General features: G+C 40.8%; 1 protein-coding gene across 7 annotated transcripts in view; it reads right to left on the minus strand.

Annotated features, from left to right (window-relative positions):
• Positions 1 to 21572, minus strand: part of pdlim5a (PDZ and LIM domain 5a) — a 103387-nt gene that overhangs the window by 13192 nt on the left and 68623 nt on the right. For 4 of the 7 annotated variants that reach the window (XM_083784395.1, XM_083784399.1, XM_083784398.1 and 1 more), the window contains exons 6-8: positions 16859 to 17031; positions 15398 to 15434; positions 4535 to 4612 (exon numbers count right to left, since the gene is read on the minus strand). In XM_083784395.1, coding sequence (XP_083640521.1) covers positions 4535 to 4612; positions 15398 to 15434; positions 16859 to 17031 — 288 coding nt within the window. Of the gene's footprint in view, positions 1 to 4534; positions 4613 to 15397; positions 15435 to 16858; positions 17032 to 18331; positions 18350 to 18511; positions 18533 to 20459; positions 20486 to 21572 lie in introns of all 7 variants that reach the window. The other 3 variants (XM_083784400.1, XM_083784401.1, XM_083784397.1) reach the window with 3 other exon arrangements.

The following is a 21572-nucleotide window of genomic DNA, read 5'->3' on the forward strand; positions in this document are numbered from 1 at the left end:
ATTTCACACCAGAACAGTTTCCAGAACACCTGCTTAATGATGGATAAGTGACAGCACACTCTTTCAGAACGAATGAATGAATACCAGGCTAAATAACAACTAAGACTAATTGACTACATTGATTTCACTGACAGTGTAATGATTATGAATAAATGGTCAATTCAACAAGACGACAGAACCCAGACTGACCAGCAGGGAAGACATGGGGGAACCTCTCCTGGTACAGTACACCAGAGCTGGACCATGTTCTTTTCACTACAATTCCAACCATAAGTGATGCTATCACTTTGTATCAATAGCTCGTAACAGAAGAGCACGCACAACACAGCAGTGCCAGTACAATAGCCAGTGATGGAGGAATTACTCAATGTTTAAGTAAAAGTAGCAATACCCTATTGTGGAAATAGTGTGCAAGTTCAGTTTTGACAATTTACTTGCGTAAAAGTATGAGTATTGGTATCAAAATATTAAAGGAGAAATCCAGACCAAAACACATGAATGAGCCTATAATCCTGTCCCAACATACATGTTGGCCTTGAATTGTTTCATAGATGCCCCAAGGTGAAGTTGGAGGAACACATCGACTCACTGGCCTTGGAACATCTCGGGATCCCCCAGGAGGAAGTCACTAATGTTGCTCTGGAGAGGGAAGTCTGGAACACTCGGGTGGAGCTGTTGCCCCCGCAACCCGACTACGGATAAGCGGTTGAAGATGGATGGATGGATGCCCCCTGTTCTTCATTTTCCCATCCCTCCCACAGTAAAATGCAGCTATGCATACTGATACTCACACATTATACTCACACATTATTATAAATAAATAATTCTAATGTATCTCGCTATCCCTCCTGGTACTCCCTCCTGACACACATGGTGTACCTGTTAATGCTTGTTATTTCAGAGCTTGTCACCGTGTCGAGTTAGTGGTAGACTAAATGACTAAATCAATTTATCTACCGTTCCAAAAAAGGATTTGGGTAAAAAGACTGGCATGTTTTGAAAAGGACACAGAAGGCGTGGAAGCACATGCATTCATTTTGATGCAGTTTACTTTCCCAGCTAGGGTTATGAGTAAGCTCTTCCATCTTTCCAAGTCCAATTTAAGCTCTGTGTGCGTGTGTAGAGATGGGAAATATCTGATAATTGTCTACATATATTCACACCTAAATATTAAACAGACATTTTAAAGGGAATTTGAAGAGCTAAATTATTTACCGTTCACTCTTTGAGAGGTTCAATGTATAACCAGAAAAAGATCCAAATCTGTTAAATAGTTCAACTGTCATATTGCGACTTTGTGCCGTTCGTATTCACTGATGCCTTAGGTGAAGAATAAAAGTTTTATCCAGGATATAAACTTAGAGCCTATAGGATAACTAATAAGTGTTTTCTTGTGAACTATTTCTCTGTTGAGAAAACAGTGTTCAGCTTTAAGGAAACACATGCCTCATGAGGAACACACAACACAACAGACTATCAGCGGAAGTTGCGGGATTTTAGCAGAAGTATTGCCAAAGGAAATGACGTTGATGCTTTACAAAATCAGTTTACATTCTCCGCGAATGAAACTGATTTGAAAGTGTTGTGATTGGTCGGGAAAATATCGTATCCGGGGGAAATACATCTGACGGATATTCCGGAGGATACGTCCACTGCCTTACGTTGTGACCAGGCTTTTCTTTTCGCAGATAAGTAAGCCTGGGACCGAGACTAGGGCAAGCCAAGGTTTCTTCAAAAATAAAGAATTGTCCCTTTTCACCAGCTTTTTTTCTTCGTGCAATGACTTGCTCTTTGAGTAACATGCATTTTCTTGGAACAAGTAAAATACAAGAGTAAATCATTTTTTCATGATGGATATGTTTTATAGTGCAAGGAAACACATTCTCTCTTGGGGAAGGGGATTTAATGCCCTGTGCACACTGAATTCAGACTGCACAGGGATGCCACAGTTCTTCACACAGAAGGGAGTCAAATCTCTCACCTCCTCACTTGCGTCTTGCCCTGAGACCTCAACCTAACCGCTGGCTTTTTACAAGAAGCACAATGAATGAACCCTCTATTAGTCACATGCTCTGTGTGCGTGTGCGCATGTTTGTGTGGGTGTTTGCCTGCATGTGCACATAATATGTGCACATGCACTCACAAGCACATATTATGTGCTTGTGAGTGTGTAACACAGGTCATTTTCAGCAACTGAGACACTTGGGTGGGCCAACAATCTCTCACTCAGTCATTTTATACCCATAACGCATCGATGCGACTAGTGCCAACTGTTGGATCATCGCTGTCTTCTCCCTGTGCCTGGTTGTTAGGGGACTCCTGGGACATGAGTGTTATGGTAACTGCTGCCATGGTTCTGGTGAGTGGTATAGTATGTGTGTGTGTGTGTGTGTGTGTGTGTGTGTGTGTGTGTGTGTGTGTGTGTGTGTGTGTGTGTGTGTGTGTGTGTGTGTGTGTGTTTGCATGAGAGAGAGATACAGTACATAGTAAAATCTTCATTGTTAATATGTGTGTAAAAATGGACCCTTATTGTGCAAACCTAGAGGGTGAAAGAGAAACGTAATGAAAGCAGGCGAGAGAGAGAGAGAGAATGCATCTCGTGTGTGTATGTCTGGATACAACTCTGTGGATGCTCTGTGTTCTCAGCTGCCCTCCTTGCCTAGCCTTGACATGCCATGGCGCGCACACGCACGCACGCCACTCACACGCGCGCGTGTGTCGTGTGCGAGTGTGCGCAAGCATGCATGCAAGCACACATACATATACACACACAAACACATACACAGTCGTCGGTACACGCCCGCACACAGACGGAGCACACTTGATTTAAATGCTGAGGACATTCATAACATCAATGGTCTCGAGCACTGAGGTTTACTTTAGTTCACTCTGCCACCCAGGACTCCATCCAAGACAATTTAACTCACACTTTCTCCAAAAGCTGGCCTCCATGTACTGTAGCTTAAAGCTGCACTATGCAAAAATAATAATCAAAAACATGTACTGGATTTGAAAACATATAGTGTAAGTCCATCGATCAGTCCATCAACCGCAATTAAAATGCTGTGTATTTAGCACAATGCCTATGAGCTTCAGTGGTCTCTCATAGAGGCAAGAATATCACCCCAATAAGTGTGATAAAATAGCTTAACTTCATCCCGCATGAATAATGAATTGCATTTAATAATGCATGGGTTTGGGTGCAGTGTCATAACAGAGATGTGCACACAGGGGACAGAAGACTTATAGAGCATATACCTAACAAAGCAAAGCTCCAAAGCAGAGGTACACGTACAAGGGCCGTTTCTCAATACCAATAAGGCAAAGAACATACTAACTTAGGAAGAATAGCACGTTAATTTGGGAGAACATAGAATGCATCTTTCTGGTTTGATAAAGACTTGTACTTGAGGTCAAATGATCATGCACTGCAGCTTGCTGCTATAATCAGCTGAGCGTGTTTCAAATTGTCAGCATAAAGCAATTCATTCATGAAATAAATTATAATGTTATGACTACTGTTGTTGTTATTGGTTTATACAGTATCATGATAAATGTCTGCGCAAATATGTGAATGAATAATGTTATAGTATTGTGAGTGAAATATTTTATTTAACTACAATATTCTAAACCTACACTGTTGATTTCTTGCCTTACATGTATGTTCTCATAAGTACCGGTAAATGTTATAAGAAAATAATGGTTAATATGTAAGGGCCGATTCATACTCCTATTTTAGAGCCGAATAAAAGTCGGTTCGGCGCTGTAGAGCCTACAATGTGACATCATTTGAGGTTCGGTGGGGCGGAAGCCGGAATCATTTCGGCACTACAGCGCAGAAACAGCGCAGAAACAGCGGTAAAATAGGAGTATGAATCGGCCCTATGTAAGTTGGGCAAAACATTAGTTTTTGCCCCCTGAATGCGTGTGTACCCATGCAGTGATTATTTGTAAAGAAACCCTTCTAAATACACATCAGCCTCCTCATTATGTAAAACATGAGTATATATTATTTTTAAGGGGAAAACATACAGTGTTGCCAGATGTATATTTGTATGACCATTTGGGCATTCCAAAAATGGCCAAATGTACAATAATTTCTCCATATCACAAAACAATTCTAAATTCCCTGGCTGCTGATTCGGTTTGGATTTTTAAAATAAGTCAGTAAATCGGTATAGCCTCGGAGACTCCAAGGAAGAAAAGTAAATGAGTAAATCTGACCCTAGGTCTGTACTTGGGGGCATTAAAACACTGGTCGCGTCTTTCCAGTCCAGCTTCAGGCAAGGTCCAGGATGCATTATGTGATGCATTTTTGACACATACAGTATAGGAGTCTCAAACAAGGTTATTTTTTTACACTAAATAAATACACAATTTTTGGTGAAATTACAAAGGACTTCTCGTTTTTGGCTGTGTACAGTAGTTTTCTTTCAAATACGATAATAATGTTAGGCCTCCAGTGGGATAATTTAACATTTCAAAAAGAAAGGAGAGGGAAGAACAGTAAAAGTGAGTATTCTCCTTGTTTTACCTAAAAACATAAACAGCATTGACTGGGGAGGAGAGAAGAGGGTCTTCCACACCTGACGTCGACTGGTGCCAAGACACTCTTTGACGTGCGAGTGGAGATGATATGATACAGAGATGAAAAAACAAAAGTATACAATGAGGACAGAACAAAATGAAGAAAGATCAGGAGAGAAATTGTGGCTTCAATATGCTTATTATTGTCAGTTATTTCCAGTCTGTTACTGACCATTGCAAATAAGTAGTACTGTAGGTGTTTCCACAACTATATTTAGTACACAACACAACAAAATATGTGCACACAACACATATGTAGTAAAACATAAATTAATGAATCAACAGACCAAGTAAGTTGTACAAAGCGTGAAGAAACTAGAAGTAAATAGCATCTAATCAAATATGGGTAACTAATTAATACACATGCAGTTAAATGATGGGCAACAACCACATCATGATTATTAAGACAGACAGACATTATGATAAAAGGACCCAGTGGAATGCTGTGTTAGCATCCATTCCAGCTAATTAGCCTATAGGCAATGCAGGCTTCAGTTAAGTACTCTCTATAGGAAACAGACTGCCAGACTGCTGATTCTTCTCAGGCACATCAATATGTGCTCCATATGTCTGACAGGAAACAGTGCATTGTACATACTTTAGTACTAGTTACCTACTACAGTAACCGCCAGAAAGGATTTGGGGAACAATCCTGAGACCACTGAACGTCTCTGATCTCATTGCCGTTTTAATTGGAAACCAATTCAACATAATAACAATACAAATGAGACATCACCCAATTAAAAATACTGTATTTAAAAAAAGCAGGCAGGCCTATAAAAATCACATCTGTGTGAAATGAGGGGCGCTCTTATCATCGTGACGTAACATGTCGATTTGTTCAGACACATATGACGTAAATTCTCCTTTCATTGTCAATGATGAATATGACACGAGTTGTGACAAAAGGCTGTATATAGGAGGGGCTAGCGCCCCTCAAAATTCTCCATTTATTGTCAATGGGAATTTAATGTTTGTGTAAGACAAAAATAGACTCTAAGCTGATTTGCTCAGACAGATACTATGACGTAAAATTCTCCATTCATTGTCAATGGGAATTTAATGTTTGTGTAAGACGAAATCTACACCAATAGCTGAATATAGGAGGGGCTAGCGCCCCTCAAAAATAAGAAAGCAGGCTGAACTAGAAATGCACTCTGTCGAGCTGCCGACTTGCGCTTTGCACACAAGTTGGCCTTGAATGTCCTATTTGTGCGTGAGCAGACCATTGTGCAGTGCTTGACCATTCTGCTTGGCGCCCGGCACCCCGACTTATTATATACTATAAACTCAAATTGGTTACGTCATCCCTGTACGTTTTTTACATATGTTTTTACATAAACATACTTAGTTACGTCATCAGCCAATCCCTGATTGGCTGAGCAACGCCACCAACCTACGGAGCCAATCCAATCGGGCTAGTCGAGGGGGCTACCGACATACACAGCGCTCTGTTGGCCGAATGACTCCACCAAAAATACACAATCACTGATTGGCCGAGAGGACCACCAAAAATTCACAATCCCTGATTAGCCGAGGTAGTCACCGACATACACAGCCGAAAAAAATCACAATCCCTGATTGGCCGAGGTAGTCACCGACATACACAGCCGAAAAAAATCACAATCCCTGATTGGCCGAGGTAGTCACATACGCAGCCGAAAACAATACTTAATACCTGGTCAACTGTGAAACAAAAAAAATAAAAGACTTTCACTAGATTGTTGTTGATGACGAGGCTTTAGCTTATCAAAAGCTAAAACTTACATTAATCAGTGGGTCATGCCTGCTTTGTGAGATCCATTTATTTCTGTGAGATTACTGACCGTTGCACCATCTATCCCCATTAGCCAGGCGAACAAGCCAACGATATTCGTTCACATTAGCTACGCTAATGGGCTAACAACAGGTGACAAGTAGAGCAGGAAACAAGATGCTCCCCAGCCCATCGTTCATTACAGCCAATTACAGCACAGCTCGTTAATATACTCCACCAATCAGGCCAATTAGACGGGTGGGTAATTGAATTCCCCTAGACTGTGATTGGTTGATTAATGGAGATCTCTGCTGGTCTGATTCAATGGGATCTGGTTAGAGCGCTGACCATCTGGACTTCCTGGGTCTTGTTAACTGCATGGGTAATGAAGGAGAGACAGAACACTGCAGGGATGGAGGGAAGAGGAGAAAACGGTGTGTATGTATGTTTAGTCTGAATGGACCATAGCTGTCTCTTCCTGTTGGTTTACAAGTTAAAAAGACAGCTCCATTGATCAGATGTCTTTTTGAGGGGTGCTATACCCTCCTATATACAGCTTTTCGTCACAACACGTGTCACATTTGCCATTGACAATGACAGGAGAATTTATTTTGTATATTCGTATATGGCTATATTCTGAATATGGCTTTCTGTGGCAACACAAACATTATACCATTGACAATGAAATGATAATTTACGCCATATGTGGACGAGCAAATCGGCTTTTCTAAACACAGTGCAACAGCTCGGGGCTTGTATATATTGATTTTGATGTATTTTTTATCTCACGATTTTGCAACCAATTTTTTCACCCAGTGTCAATTATCTAATGTAATCCTGGGCGCTACACTTCCTCTGCCAACCTGGTGGGGCAGCGGACTGACCTCATGCCTCCTTCTATGCATGAGGAGTCCAAGCTGCTTCTTTTCACCTGACAGTGGGGAGTTTCCCCAGCCGGACATTTTCTTTTAACATTGTATCATCATGATTAAAAGATAATAAGATAAGACAAATTAGTTCATGGGGGAAGTATATTCATTTTTTTTATTGATGATAAGAGCGCCCCTCACTTCACACGGGTGTGATTTTTTTAATCACAGTGACCCGTGTGAAGTGAGGGGCGCTCTTATCCTTGTACATTATCATCTCATTCCATTCCAGCCAATCACAATTTGCGTCCTCACCTTCGTCATCATTCATTGTCAATGGTAATGTAATGTTTGTGTGGGACAAAGTGTGTGGACTCACACTAAAAGCTGAACATAGGAGGGGCTAGCGCACCTCAAAAATCACACTTGTGTGAAGTGAGGGGCGCTCTTATCATCATACATTACATTCCATGCTCAGCCAATCAAAATAAAAAAAGTCATTCACTTTTCTGCCCGCACTTTTATCTTCAATATGTACTTTGCTCAGCCAATCAAATCATCGCTATGGGGTGATCAGCCAATCACAAACCAATGTTTGCGTTTACACAAACCCGGAAAGCTGGGCATAGGAGGGGCTAGCGGCCCTCAAAAACGTAACCTTGCTTAACAGTGACCTTTTTTGTTTTATAGCATGATTAAGGGATGGTCAGCTATGGAAAGTAGAATGTGCTCAACAGCTGTTCATATACAGCTCTCATGTACATGTAGCTACAACAGAAACTTGCATTATACAAGTCATAAACGTGTTGGTCTGGTTTGAACAATGAACAAATGGCCCATTACGATAGCAGTGCAGTGCCCAAGGAATCCTCCCCCTGTACAACAGATGGTTTATACGCATTGGATCAAATTCTTTGGATCAAATTCAAATCTCATAAACTATCTCATAAGCACTCTTGTGGGTACATTCCCACACACACATTTGTACATAGAGACATCCATACATACACAGACACCATCTCTCACATGTTCTCCCTCCTCTCTCTCACTCGCATGTACACACACACACACACACACACACACACACACACACACACACACACAACTTGAACCCTTTGCCATATGCTGCCAAAGTTATCTTATAGTGACCACAGCACATCATAGCTGTCATATGTTGTCAAACTTGTCATTACTGATACATGTGGTACTGTGAATGGAACAGCCCAGTTGTTGTAACTTGTAGAACATGTACAACACAAACAGGGGAATTAGGGGGGGAGAACATTGCATACCTGGCCTATTTATTTTCCATCTGAATTCGTCTCAATCCCTAATTGTTGGATCCAACCAGTAAAGTATATGATAGCACTTCACTAGTCCTAAACCAATGCTAGGACTGTTGAAGTAGCCATTCCTTTATGTTAATCCAGAGGTATCATCTCCATGCATATTGTTGATTAGCTTATTGTTCAAACACTGTGTTCAAACAGCAGTTGAAGTGTAATTTTTTTAAATAAATAAAAATAATTATCAAGACTTTCACAATTAATAACTTGGGTAATTAGGTGACGTTAGTATAGAAGTGGGAGGGGAGTGAGGTGTTGATTTAGCTGTCCATTGGTTTACAACATTTTAAGCTGAATTCTCTGTAATTGAGAATAATTATGTTGACAGGTCCATTTTGCCCAGATCTGATCTGTGTGTCTACCTCTTGTTCTTGGGTAGGTGAAGGTCACTGACACTTCGACGCTTTTTCTTCCTCAGGCGTAAGGGTGCGTCTTTGGTAATTGGCGTGATTAGCAGGGCATCCAATAAAGACTTGGAAAATGACAACTGAGGAGGGCTCTGATAGGTTGAACTGACCAGCGAATGTCAAAAGAAATTAACAGATTAACATATTATCATAGAACGAAGACATCATTATGAGGAGTTCAAACAAAAGACAAAGATAAGCTAAAGGTATCATTAGGAGAGAGAAATTAGGACAAGTGGAAGAGATTGTTCAGAAGAAAGGGAACTAGAGGATATTAATGATAATTTCAACACCATAACACAAAGGCACGCAGACACTCACACATGCACACAAACTGCACACCCACCTGCCACGCATGGGTCTGAGGACGTCGGCCAGGGAGTTGCGTACAGGCTGGGTGGGGCAGGGGGCCGCTTTAGGAAGGAAGTCCAGAGGACTCAACAGGAGCTCTCTCCTGAACACACACAATACAGTACAGGTGCATGTACTGTATTCATGTACTGTACAGAAATTATGTATACATTATAACAAGAAAACAATAAGCAGAGGTGGGGAGCTAAAAACATACAGTGCACCATAAAGATAGAATTGATCATGGTTTAAACCCAGTGGCTCCCTTAGGCTTAAGCGTTATTCATAGTCTGATTTATCGGTGTTGAGGTGACCACGGCAACTACAACATGACGTCACGGAGCCGCGGTGAAGAGCAAACCACCGCTCTCCCCAGCCCTTCTCTCTGTTTTTACTCACCACCACTCCACATTATTACAGCTCCGGTGGTCACCTCACCACCGGAGCGGTGGTCACCTCCCCAAAGAAAATCCAGACTATGAATAGGCCTTTAGGGTGGGCTGTTTGCTTGTCAGAAGTGAGGCGGATGACAAATTCCACTGAAAATGTTTGAAACCTTTGTACCTGACTGGTTTGGGCTGAAAGGTTGGTGTATGACAGAGATGAGCTTTCACATGGTCTGGAGAACTACAAGAAGGTGGATGTTTGACATAGACATGGTAGAAAACAAGACAGACAGAGGAAACCATTACCTCACAGCACTGAAGGCTTTCCTTTACAAGTTAAATAAATATAATAAAAGTCCTACAGTAGCACCTGTGTTGAGATGAGAGCTCACAATGAGCAATATCTTCTTTTGCTGGCTCTATAGGAGTATCTAATTCACCATCATGGCTAGTCCAAAGCGCTCTGGAATTAGCTTTTTCTGAGCCTGTGCTGACATCTGGTGGCGGCTGTGGAGGACTGCTAGAGCGAGGTAAAACAGAGGAGGTGAAATTATATGTTGACAACAGATGTTTTAATGCAATAGGATGTCCTATGCCAGATTAATATAGTGCTGAGAACTTGCACAGAGCAAACCGGCATCTGTGTACCTGTCACTGATTACAACAGCAGGCAGATGAGAGCTTTGTGTCTTCGTGAGAAGAGCATCAGTGACAGCTGGTCTCAGATCAGATGCAGAGTATGGTTCAGAAGAGGCACAGGTTGCTGGCAGTATGCCACTAGTGTTGGTGCTGTTGGGAGACTAGTTATACTGACATGGGATTCTGCTTTCTGGGGGGAATCGGGGTTCGAACACAGAGAGCCGTTGGATGTATTGGCTGGTATTAAGATGGAAAATGGGAAAGACTTATCTAGAGTTTGGGCAAGAGATAATGGTATTTGGCTCAGGGTCGAGCTTGTGGACACTATGGGTGCCGGTATTGGAGCCAAAATGTACATCGTGTCAGGTGAATGGGTTGTTTGTATTCGACAAGGCATGGTGATAGGAATTGAATAGGACATCGCAATGGAAACTGATAGAGGACTTGTTGTAGATGACACTTGTAAGGGCTTGTCATCAGGCGTGACATTCTTTCCATGCATTTGGACTGGTATGTGTTTGGAAACATTGGCTGTAGGCGTAGCATCCTCCTCTGGACAGTCCTGAGTGGCTGTTGATGAGCCCACTGTCTGTGGCTGCGGTTGGGAAATGTGAACAGATGTGGGTATGGCCTCTACATCACAGAGTCCAGTGCAGATAGTGTGTGGAATGTTTACTTCGTCAGATGGTTGAAATGTACTACTGACAGATAGAGAGCATCATTATTAATGTGTCCATTGATATATAATACTGATATAGAGACACAACATGGAGCACACTTTGTTAACTGAAAGGTGAAAACGGAAGCATTCTTTGTGTTTACATCAGCGTAACCTTAGTGTAAGCATTAAGCAACCTCTCAGTCTATCAAATTTGTTATCTAATTAAGAAATTGGATAACAAATATGTTATTATTAATAGATAACTTTCCTAAAGGGTTTGTGTGCAGAGACAGTTGCAGTGGAAGACAATGCAAGGTGTAAGGTGAAAAGGTTAAAGTAAAAGGGATGGGTACACATCGAGTGCTACAGTTTGTAGTCCTAAAACCTGGAAGTGAGTTTACCATGGGTTCCCTTGACAGATTTCCAACATTAAATCTATTCAGAAAATAAGTTTGGTTGTTAACATACTGTAAACCTAACATCGCTTGTGCTACCACATGAACTACAGCCAACAGCCGTAGACTACAGCCAGTTGATATACCGACCCAAGAAAGATTATATACTTTTATCAACACTATAAATCACAGCAAAATGGATATACAATATACAGTATACAGATTTCTTTATAGAATCAATTTGTAATCAAATTATGCGTAGCTGTCTGTCCCCTACTTTGTCTTTGAGTAGGCCTTGTAATGTTGTAGACTACTGTACTAGTTTTGTCTTTTAATGTCTGGAATTGTCACGAGTTTAATGTCACCAAAACTCTTGACAAAATGTGTCAACCAAAGCGCATTATTCTATTGTTTATTTGTGGCATACTGTTTGTGTTTTCACTTGGTGCCTCCTGTGTGGTGCGCGTGGGGGGAGTAGAGAGGTACTGTACTGTATATAAAAAGCTGTCCCCTTAGGCAAGCATTGACATGACATGTCTCTCCCCTCAAAAGTACACGAATTACAGCTCACGGCATTACAGTACATGAATCACAAAACAGAAAAGAATAAACAAATGTAGTGTACAATTAAGTATCAGGAAATGCCTGGTGAAGTGAAAGTGGAACTCTTGAAGAGTGTGGTTGATAATCTAGCAGTTGATTATCTATGCATGTACAGTAAGAACTTTGCCACTTTTCCTCACAAACTGCACATAGTAACTTACTATCTATAGTTCAAGACTTGAAAGGGACTCAACCTTTCTAAATAATGCTGTGATTTGTGGACATTTGAATTGAACAAAACAAAACATGTGAACAGATTAATTAGTTTGCTACTGAGCGTAGTTTATCCAATATCCAATGCAGAACTTCCATTGGAAGCCTGTGGTGGGAACCCATGGCAGCAGTAACTTCCGGGAGTGTCTACAAAGAAATCCTCCCTGTAGCACTCTATACCTTGCTATGACTATACCTGGCTTCCCAACTGTTTGTCTCAGGTTCAGTAGGGCAGCTAGCACAAAAAGGAGGAAAGGACGGAGTAAATGAAGGATGCAAGGAAAGCAGGCAGGAAAGAGAATGAATGAAATAAAAAGGGACACCAGAAAAGAGAACAAGCAGAAACCTTCATCACTTTATTAGCAACAATACGGAATAATGCTTTTTGTTTTGTTTTTACTCAAAACATACTGTAGAAGAGAAACTTGAAGCAATGAAAAAGGTTCTAAGAAAGAAAACACTGAGCCATTGCTGCATGCACAGTATAGTTGCCTTTCTGTATGTGTGTGCGTGTTTCTTTTTACTTTGTGTAGCATCTATAATCATACAATTTTTGATAGTTTGCATCATGTGGCTTCCAAATGTTTTCATTACTATATATAAAGAGATAATTCAGCCACTGCTGTAGATTCCAAGCTGTATGAAATAACAGAGTATTAATTCAAAAAGAGCCTATATAAACTAATAAAAAAGGCATTATAATCAGAATTTGCATTACTTAGCAAAACCCTTGGTATACAATACATGTAAAAGGCACAGTAGAATATCTTACAATTCAAATGCCTTGTCGCAAAATAAAACCTACTTCACAAACCATATCTCATTATACAGTCAATGATTGCACCATTGCACAACATCAAACTGAAACAACATGCCCCCTAAAAGAGCTTCTCTATATAGTATAATGCATAGCCCACTTTATAGTCCCAATCTGAGGCTATCATGTGTGCAAAGATGGATTGGACTTTCTGACTTTCACAATTTTCAGATAAGATTTCAGTAAAAATTTAAAAATAAAGCACAGTAGGTCCATTTTCCTCCAATGTTTACAATCCACACAGATGTAAACAAGCCATAAATAGCTTCAAAATGCATTTCCAATACCAACTCAAATTACTTGCTTGTCAAGTGAAAGAAATCAGACTTTTTTAAATTTATATTTCTAATAGACACATTTAGATTACCCTGTTTCTTTGCTCCCCCAAATTCCCACCAGCAGCCTATATAAACACCGCCAGACTCTAATGTACGGTAATGTACGGTATATCTACCTTAAATTAACACTGCAGGATTTTCCTAAAAAACGTTCTCTCTGGGGTGGAGCACTGCTGCAGCAGCGTCCGTCGCCATTTTACTACCATACAAATTATTCTCACATTCAGCCTACCAAACAAAGCTGCACTAACAAAGTCAGCCCAAGGAGAAAGCAAGTGTATAGTAATTGTACAGGTCTGTTGACATGAATACAGAGATATTGTAACTTCTACACTGCACTAGGACAGAATGTGGGCCTGCACTATAGATAAAGTGCATGTGTATGTGAATACAGTAGGTGTGGTTTCTAATGTAATGATAATAATAACGTACTATACAGTATTTATTTGAATTTAGTCATGTTCTAATGCCTCCGTGCTCGTCACATTCCATGTTTCAACGTGTGCATTATTTGTGTGTTCGGTCCTGTCAGCCTTTTCTCATCACCATGGGAACCACTCCCGTATAACATCTTCACCATGACAATCTCTGATGATAGATGCATTCACGCACGCACGCACGCACGCACGCACGCACGCACGCACGCACGCACGCACGCACATGCCTCAGTTCTTTCTTCCTTTCCAGCCCTTAATTATGTTCTCATTCCTACGATCTCAACATTTTCAAATAACCTTGTACAAACCAATTCTCTCTCACACTCAGCTCTCTCTCTCTGTCTCTCTCTCTCCCCCCCCTCTCTTTTTCTCTCTCTCTCCTCTCTCTCTCTCTACTGGACATTGAGGGTGCGAGCAGACACTCCATGGTGCCAGTCTCTGAGTTCATGGTACTTGGGGCCGATCGTCAGCCGAGTGGTGGCCGAGTGTTGACCTCTGCCAGCCAGGACAGATGAGTACGGAGTGGAGAAGAGAGGAAAAGAAAAGAGGATGAGACCAAACGAGAGGTAAAAGAGTAATTCAGATCCATGCTACACGGACAGCTTGATGAAGACGGACTGACGGAGCATTAGATTCAAGGTTCAAGAGATGAGATGTTTTTGTCACAAATGGGATGTAAAAAAAAACACATACAGTATCATGATGACCTAATAGGTAATCCTCACTGCTCTGAAATGACCGATTCAGCCAAGACACCACACACCAGAACATAATGTGAACACTCACAAGCACTTGACCATATTCACATGTTGGCCATTTTGCTCCTGCTTCCAGTTCCTTCACACCCTGAGCTAAATGGCCGTCATGTTAATGATCTAAGGATGGCCTCTCTAAACGTTTATGCAAGTGATCACAGATACATGTTGCTCAAATGTGTCACCACCAGGAGCTAATGGGTAGCAAATGGTCACACAACATAGAGCCAAGACCACAATCCAGCCATGATTGTCAGAGCACTGCAATATGAATCAACACGTCCACAACCAAACACACAAGCGACTATGAGGACCGCACAAGCCAACACACGTACATGGGCGTTGATGCTTAGACAACTCAGATGAAAACACGCTACAAATGTAACTGCATGAAGGCATTCCAGATCAGGCTTCAAACATTTGAATGAGGCTCCAGTTACTATAGCATATGTACTCAAACGCCAAATGTCTCATTTTCAGCTTTTAATAGATAGACCTGGTAGATCTGATTAGATCAGTCAGATCAATTACATCTTATTAGATTTGTTTGATTATACCACGCTTGTTCTAATTAGATCAGATTTTTCATAAAATGTACATACTTGTACCACCAAGATTAAGACTCATATTTCCCAGTGCTGTATTTGGATCACCAATTCAACGTAGTAAATTGGAATGAACAAAACCCAAGGCCAGTGGATGGGAAAGATTAAGGCATCAGTGAAATGTTACTCCACACAAAAGCAGTATCCACGGTTACAACACGGCACAACCACAGCACATAACAGTTCATCAAGACCACATGATCAGAGACAAATATCTTCACTATGCACTTACTTTGCCTTCTTTCCATCCTCCGTTTCTGCTTCTGGAGCTACATGGGGGAAGAATATAGGAACATGCATCAGTGCCTTTTTTAGTATGAGCCGTATGTGTATGCACATTTTCTGTGGCCACTTTTCCACCAAAATAACTTTGGTTCTAGAACTGGTTCCGTTCTTTATTTTTCTGCATCTTCCAACCTGAATTGGTTCCCACGTCAGGGCAAGAGGAAGATTCTTTTGTTTCCTCATCATTATCATTCATCATCATTTATTTAACTCGCAACCATGTTCACATGGTATGGAGCACAGATTCATAAATAGTGTACAATAAAAAAGTATACAATACACAGTATTACAGTAGTATCAATACAATACACAGTAATATCAGTAGTAGTATCAGAAAAGTACCCACTTTGTAGATTACTTTTTGTTTTTCAGATTTTAGTAATGAAATTAATTTGAACATAGATGGGCGGTTTATAAAGTACATTTTTGCCTAAAGTTCATAATGCTAGTATTCTTACAGTACATTCCAACATAACATGATACTCATCTCCAACTCTGTTTTCATTACATGACTTCTTTCCAGTCCTTTATATCTGCCAGTGACCTTTGGGATTCTAGTGTTGTTTAACCTAAAAACTGCCTCTCTATAATTATGCTATCCAGTTCCGAACCAACTTTTATGAATCTGAACCAATTCATTTGGTTTAAAATTAGGCGGGAAAATAGAACGGAACCGGTTCAACCCCGGTGGAAAAGGGACCTGAGTGAAAAGGGGCCTGAGTGGCTGAGTGTTGGCTGATGAATGAATATCAACATCCTAATACAGCCGAATACTGGGGGGTCGAATTATGACAGGCAATTCTTGCTGTCAAAATATGACCCCCCCAGTCAGAAAACACTTTGTTTGAAATAGACACTCATGCTTTCCAAGGTGTGATTTGGGGTCCTAAGGATGAATACAAAATGAATATTAACATCTTAAAACCATAATGTTGAATTGTGGGTTTGAGCTCACATGCCCTTTTGATGTAATTGGGGGGGTAACTACCTGTCAGTGGGTAGTGTTGGCTGGGAGGAGGAGTAGGACTAAGGCCACATACGTCCTCTCTGGGGGGGGGGGGGGGGGGGGGGTACTACCTGTTAGTGGGGAGTGTTGGCTGATGAATGAATGTCAACTTCCTAATACAGCACTAACACTTTGTTTGAAATAGACACTCCAAGGTGTGATTTGGGGGGTCCACTCTGCCAATAAAATGTATAAAATTGGGATTCCACATTTAGCTTGGGGATGCCCTGCAATTCTCTCAAGGACTCCTGGGGGTCCCTGGACGCCACATTGAGAACCACTGAGTCTATGTAACCATACTGTATCTGTAAACCACGTTTATCCATGACTTTCTTCTGGGATTTAACAAGCCATTATGCATGCATATTATGTACAGTATGTGCAGTGTATATATGTACTCACGGTTCTCAGTGCCCGTGATCTGAGCCAGAATTCGAAAGGATCTGGACTGGGTGGTGCCGCTGCGTGGGCGCCAGTCTTCTGTGTCTTCCATGATGCGCTTCCTGCTGGCGTCACCGTGAGAGGGCACATGATAGAAGTGGATGTCTGTTTCCGTCACGTGCTTCCTGGGAACCCTGGAAAAGGACACAGGAAACTTAACTTCTGAACACCTCCATAATACATCTCCATATTTTTCTTTTCTTTTCCTGCAGCCTAAATTAATGCCCTACTTTGTTGTATGACAAATGTAGCAAAATTATCCAATGTAAAAAAGCTTATTGGATTAAGATATTTGAGACACTCTCTGATATTTTGAATATATATATTGACCCTGATCCTGTACTAATTATTCTGGGTTTGTCAGACTGTTGACGAGAGCACAGAAACAACTCCTCTCATATGGTCTGATTACAGCAAAAAAAACTAATTTGACGCACTGGAAAAAGGAGGCGGCTCCTGCATTTAAGCATTGGCTAAATGTACACTTCATCTTGAGAGAATAAGGGGCCAATTTGATAAGGTTTGGCTGCCCCCTGTCCATTACTTGAGTAGAAACAATTATTAGACAGGATACCTTTTCAGACTGGCTTTCCCTAGGATTGAGGGTTTTCTTTTGTTTTGTTTTCTATAAAAGAATAATGTATTTCATCATGTCATAATGTTTGTGTAACAATTTACAATCTGTATTTCAAAAAGAATTAAAATCTACTAGCTCACATGCACCGTGATCTATATTTTCTACAAATGTTTGCGTATTTTCCCCAAATGTTTGCATATTAGGCTATGACATTGCCCAGATTGAGGACGCTATAGTCTCGTGTAATCAGATGATGAGAGATCTCCACTGTTACGTCTGAATCTAAGTTCAATGTATGGGCTGGAACAGTGGAGAAAATGGCACTGTGAGCATGAATGTATTTTCTTAAAGATATTTTGAAATATCTTTCAAAGTGAAAAATGGAGGGGGCCCAATAAAGATGCCTGGACGGCCCTGGAGGCATTATACGGTACCTGTAATGGTTTGGCCAATTAACTTAATACCAGACTATTGGCACTTTTAGAAGATATTTACACATTAGAACGTTTTGAGAAACGATCATTAGAAATGAGCATATGACAACCAAATAGGTAGTCATTCGGGTTTTTTTGTGATTATTTTATTATCTCTTCTCATTAAAAACAACAGGAAGGCGATAGTGATGATGTGAGGCAAGCCCAAGATAAACAGATTAGTGTTTTAGAGCGTTACTTTAAATCAAGGTTTTAATATAAACAGCTTTCCAGAATTAAATTTGTTCGATTATCTCATGTTTAGAAGGGATGTGATGATGAGTGTTAGTCCAGTCAACATAACGGAAGAAAAAGTGGAGTCAGGAAATCACACCACACTGTGTTATCCATAACTGACAGGTCTGTTATAAACAGCAGTGTTACCTGGGTGGTGGGGGTTTTCTAGTAAACAAATGAAGGAAAGAGAGAGAGAGAGAGAGAGAGAGAGAGAGAGAGAGACACACAGAGAGAGAGAGAGAGAGACAGAGATCATAAGTGGAAGTAGACTACAGAAAGAAATGGGAAAACATCAAGTCATACCAGAAATGTGTGAAAAACACTTACTTCAGAATACTATGAGGTCCACTGAAGGGGAAGTGAAGAAGAGGAGAAGGAAGAGGTAGAAATATAAAGGTTTGATGAAGGGAAAATATATAATGTGCATAATAAACATAATTATGTCACAAACTAGGTGAGAAAAAACTACTGCCTGTAAAGTAACCATCCAAGACCAGTTCAATGTTTGGCCACAAGGGGGAGCTCACTACCTTTCTCAGGGCTTCTACAGTTCATGAGAGAAACATGAGCTGACCAGATATTAAGACTGATGGAAATGTTTTGAATTTTAGAGATTGTTATGGATATGTCAAAGTCTTGTCTGTTGACTAACATATCATTTCAGTCGACCATGTGCGTGCATTGTTGGGACAAAACCAATGAAAATAAGCTAACAATAAATGCAAATGCACAGTACACACATATATCCCACTACTGTATAAACACACACACACACACACACACACACACACACACACACACACACACACACACACACACACACACACACACACACACACACACACACACACACACACACACACACACACACACACACACACACACACACACACACACATTTTAACAAGGGGAACTTTGTAGGAAGAACTGTAAGACTGTTAGGGTAATGACACATGCATGCACACCTAAACTATTGAAAGGATTGGTTTACGAATAGGCTATCATGTATTGCTGTAAATAAATCAATACTCACACACACACACACACACACACACACACACACATGCACTGGCAGAGCGGATTTATGGACACGGCTTCGACACATTCATGTCACCACCCAGGAGCTATGTGGCAGTGGGAGTGTCTCAACTATGTGTGAGCTTGGTTTATAAGTAGGCTATTTCATATTTATATGTCAATTTGCATGCATGCGCGTGTCCGTTCTGCGTGCGCATGTGTGTGCTTCTCTGTGTGTCTCGGTTAGTCAGTGTGTATGTGTCAGCCTGTCTTGTGGGACTAGTTAGTAGGTGATCTGTAATGTACATGCTGCATTGCTGCCTCAGCATTTGTACACAATATAGCTCCAGCTACATAAATTATGACATGCATGCACACACGCTCTCATGCACACACGCTCTCATGCACACATGCACACATGCACACACACACACACACACACACACACACACACACACACACACACACACACACACACACACACACACACACACACACACACACACACACACACACACACACACACACACACACGCGACAAAATTATTGATTGTATGGAAGCTGACCTCACACACGTGTGTTGCTGTGTGCCTGAAATCGCGTTATTACATTATGATATGATCAGGGACATCTCATAGACCTTGAAACCTATTGCTATTATAAATTAGCAATATTTTTCGCATTGGCAAACCTTCCTAAAAGAAGGATTCATAAAATCACCTACAGTAATGGTCTGGTTTATTTGATTTTCTGATTATGTTTTATTTTGTACAGATAGGATTACAGTACAGTACAGTAGGTTATAATCTTTACTTGCACACTGTTGTTTCTGGTTTGCAAGCTTCTATCTTTAGGGGCAAATGTGAGTGAAATACTACTGTACAGCCCTGCAAATCATGACTCAGAAAGATGGATTATAAGGACAGACCACATTCCATAGGGACGATTGTTCTGCCAACTGTCCATTAGGTTGATTGTTATTGATAAGTATGGTTTCCTATAGATCTTAGGCACAACAATTCTGCAATTGGCTAGTTTGTTATTAGGCCAACCGGCCAACCAATGTATCCATTACATAGACAGACAAGCAGACGGACAGCCTAATAATCATAATGTTGCATTGCTTGGCAGTTAACTAATAATCCATTAATGCTTAGCTTTCTAGTAATTCATTCAGAAGCAAATGCATGCAGATAGGAGCTACTGTGGCCATGACATACTGCACACAGAAACAATCAGACATGCTTGAGACACTAACTTTGTGACTCCAGGAGTTGCATGTGTCTGCAGAGCAATGAGAGAAGATATTTAGAGCAAGAGGGGACGAGAGAGAGAGAGAGAGAGAGAGAGAGAGAGAGAGAGAGAGAGAGAGAGAGAGAGAGAGAGAGAGAGAGAGAGAGAAACACTGACTTCCATTGTTCAAAACTCTTGTACAAAAAGCCTTAACGAGAAGAAAAAAGAGAGCACAAAGTTTTCCAGGATAAAAGATCAAACTAAGCTTTGAGAACGTTGATAAAAATGACCCCTTTGAAAAGAAGCTCACTACACACAGCTCACACATGCATGCAACGTGCAACTATGAATACACATGCACACCTGTAGCAATACAAATAAATACATATATTCACTGATGCTGGGAAGGACTTACACTCACATTAATTCCACTGTAAGAATGACAGGGTGCAAATGGGAAATGTGCTTCTATTACAATACTTAAAGGCCAATTTATGCTTGGAACGATGCATCACTCGACACTCCAAGCATATACATTGACCTTAATTCCCAGAAGAAGATAACATTATCAAATGAGTTAATAGCCAACAATATAGGCTAACACATTAAAGCGCACATAGGATTTTACATAATAATTTGTTTATGGAAGCAAGACACGGCAACAAAAAAACAGTACCTATGTTATAATTTGGCATTCGCATACACTACAAATATGTTACATACATTTTGGAAATCGGTGTTTGAAGAGCTAAATCCTCCCCGCCCCCACATTTCCCAAACTATACTCACTATTGATGCCAGGAATCAGTGGAAGAGGTCCACCTGGCAAACTCACCCAAGCTCAGTATAAACGAAAACAGGAAACAAATACTTATAACGTCAATATATACAATTAATTCTCTCAGTAGAAAGTCTTCCAGTACATTGCAAATACTAGAAAAAGTGCCCTTCCGGGCACAGGTCTCCACCAGGTTATCCACAGATCCGTGCAGTTAGAGGTAAAAACACTTTTCGGCCAGTTATAGCGCCACCTTGAGGCTGAGTTGAAATTGTTCATGTGGCATTTCGTCCTCGGCCTAGTGGGAATGTGGGTGCACAATTTCACGGAAATCACGCGATGTGTTCATGATTTGCAGCA

The sequence above is a fragment of the Protomyctophum parallelum genome, assembly GCF_964188405.1.
Source record: "Protomyctophum parallelum genome assembly, chromosome: 15".
Classification (NCBI taxonomy): Eukaryota; Metazoa; Chordata; class Actinopteri; order Myctophiformes; family Myctophidae; genus Protomyctophum; species Protomyctophum parallelum.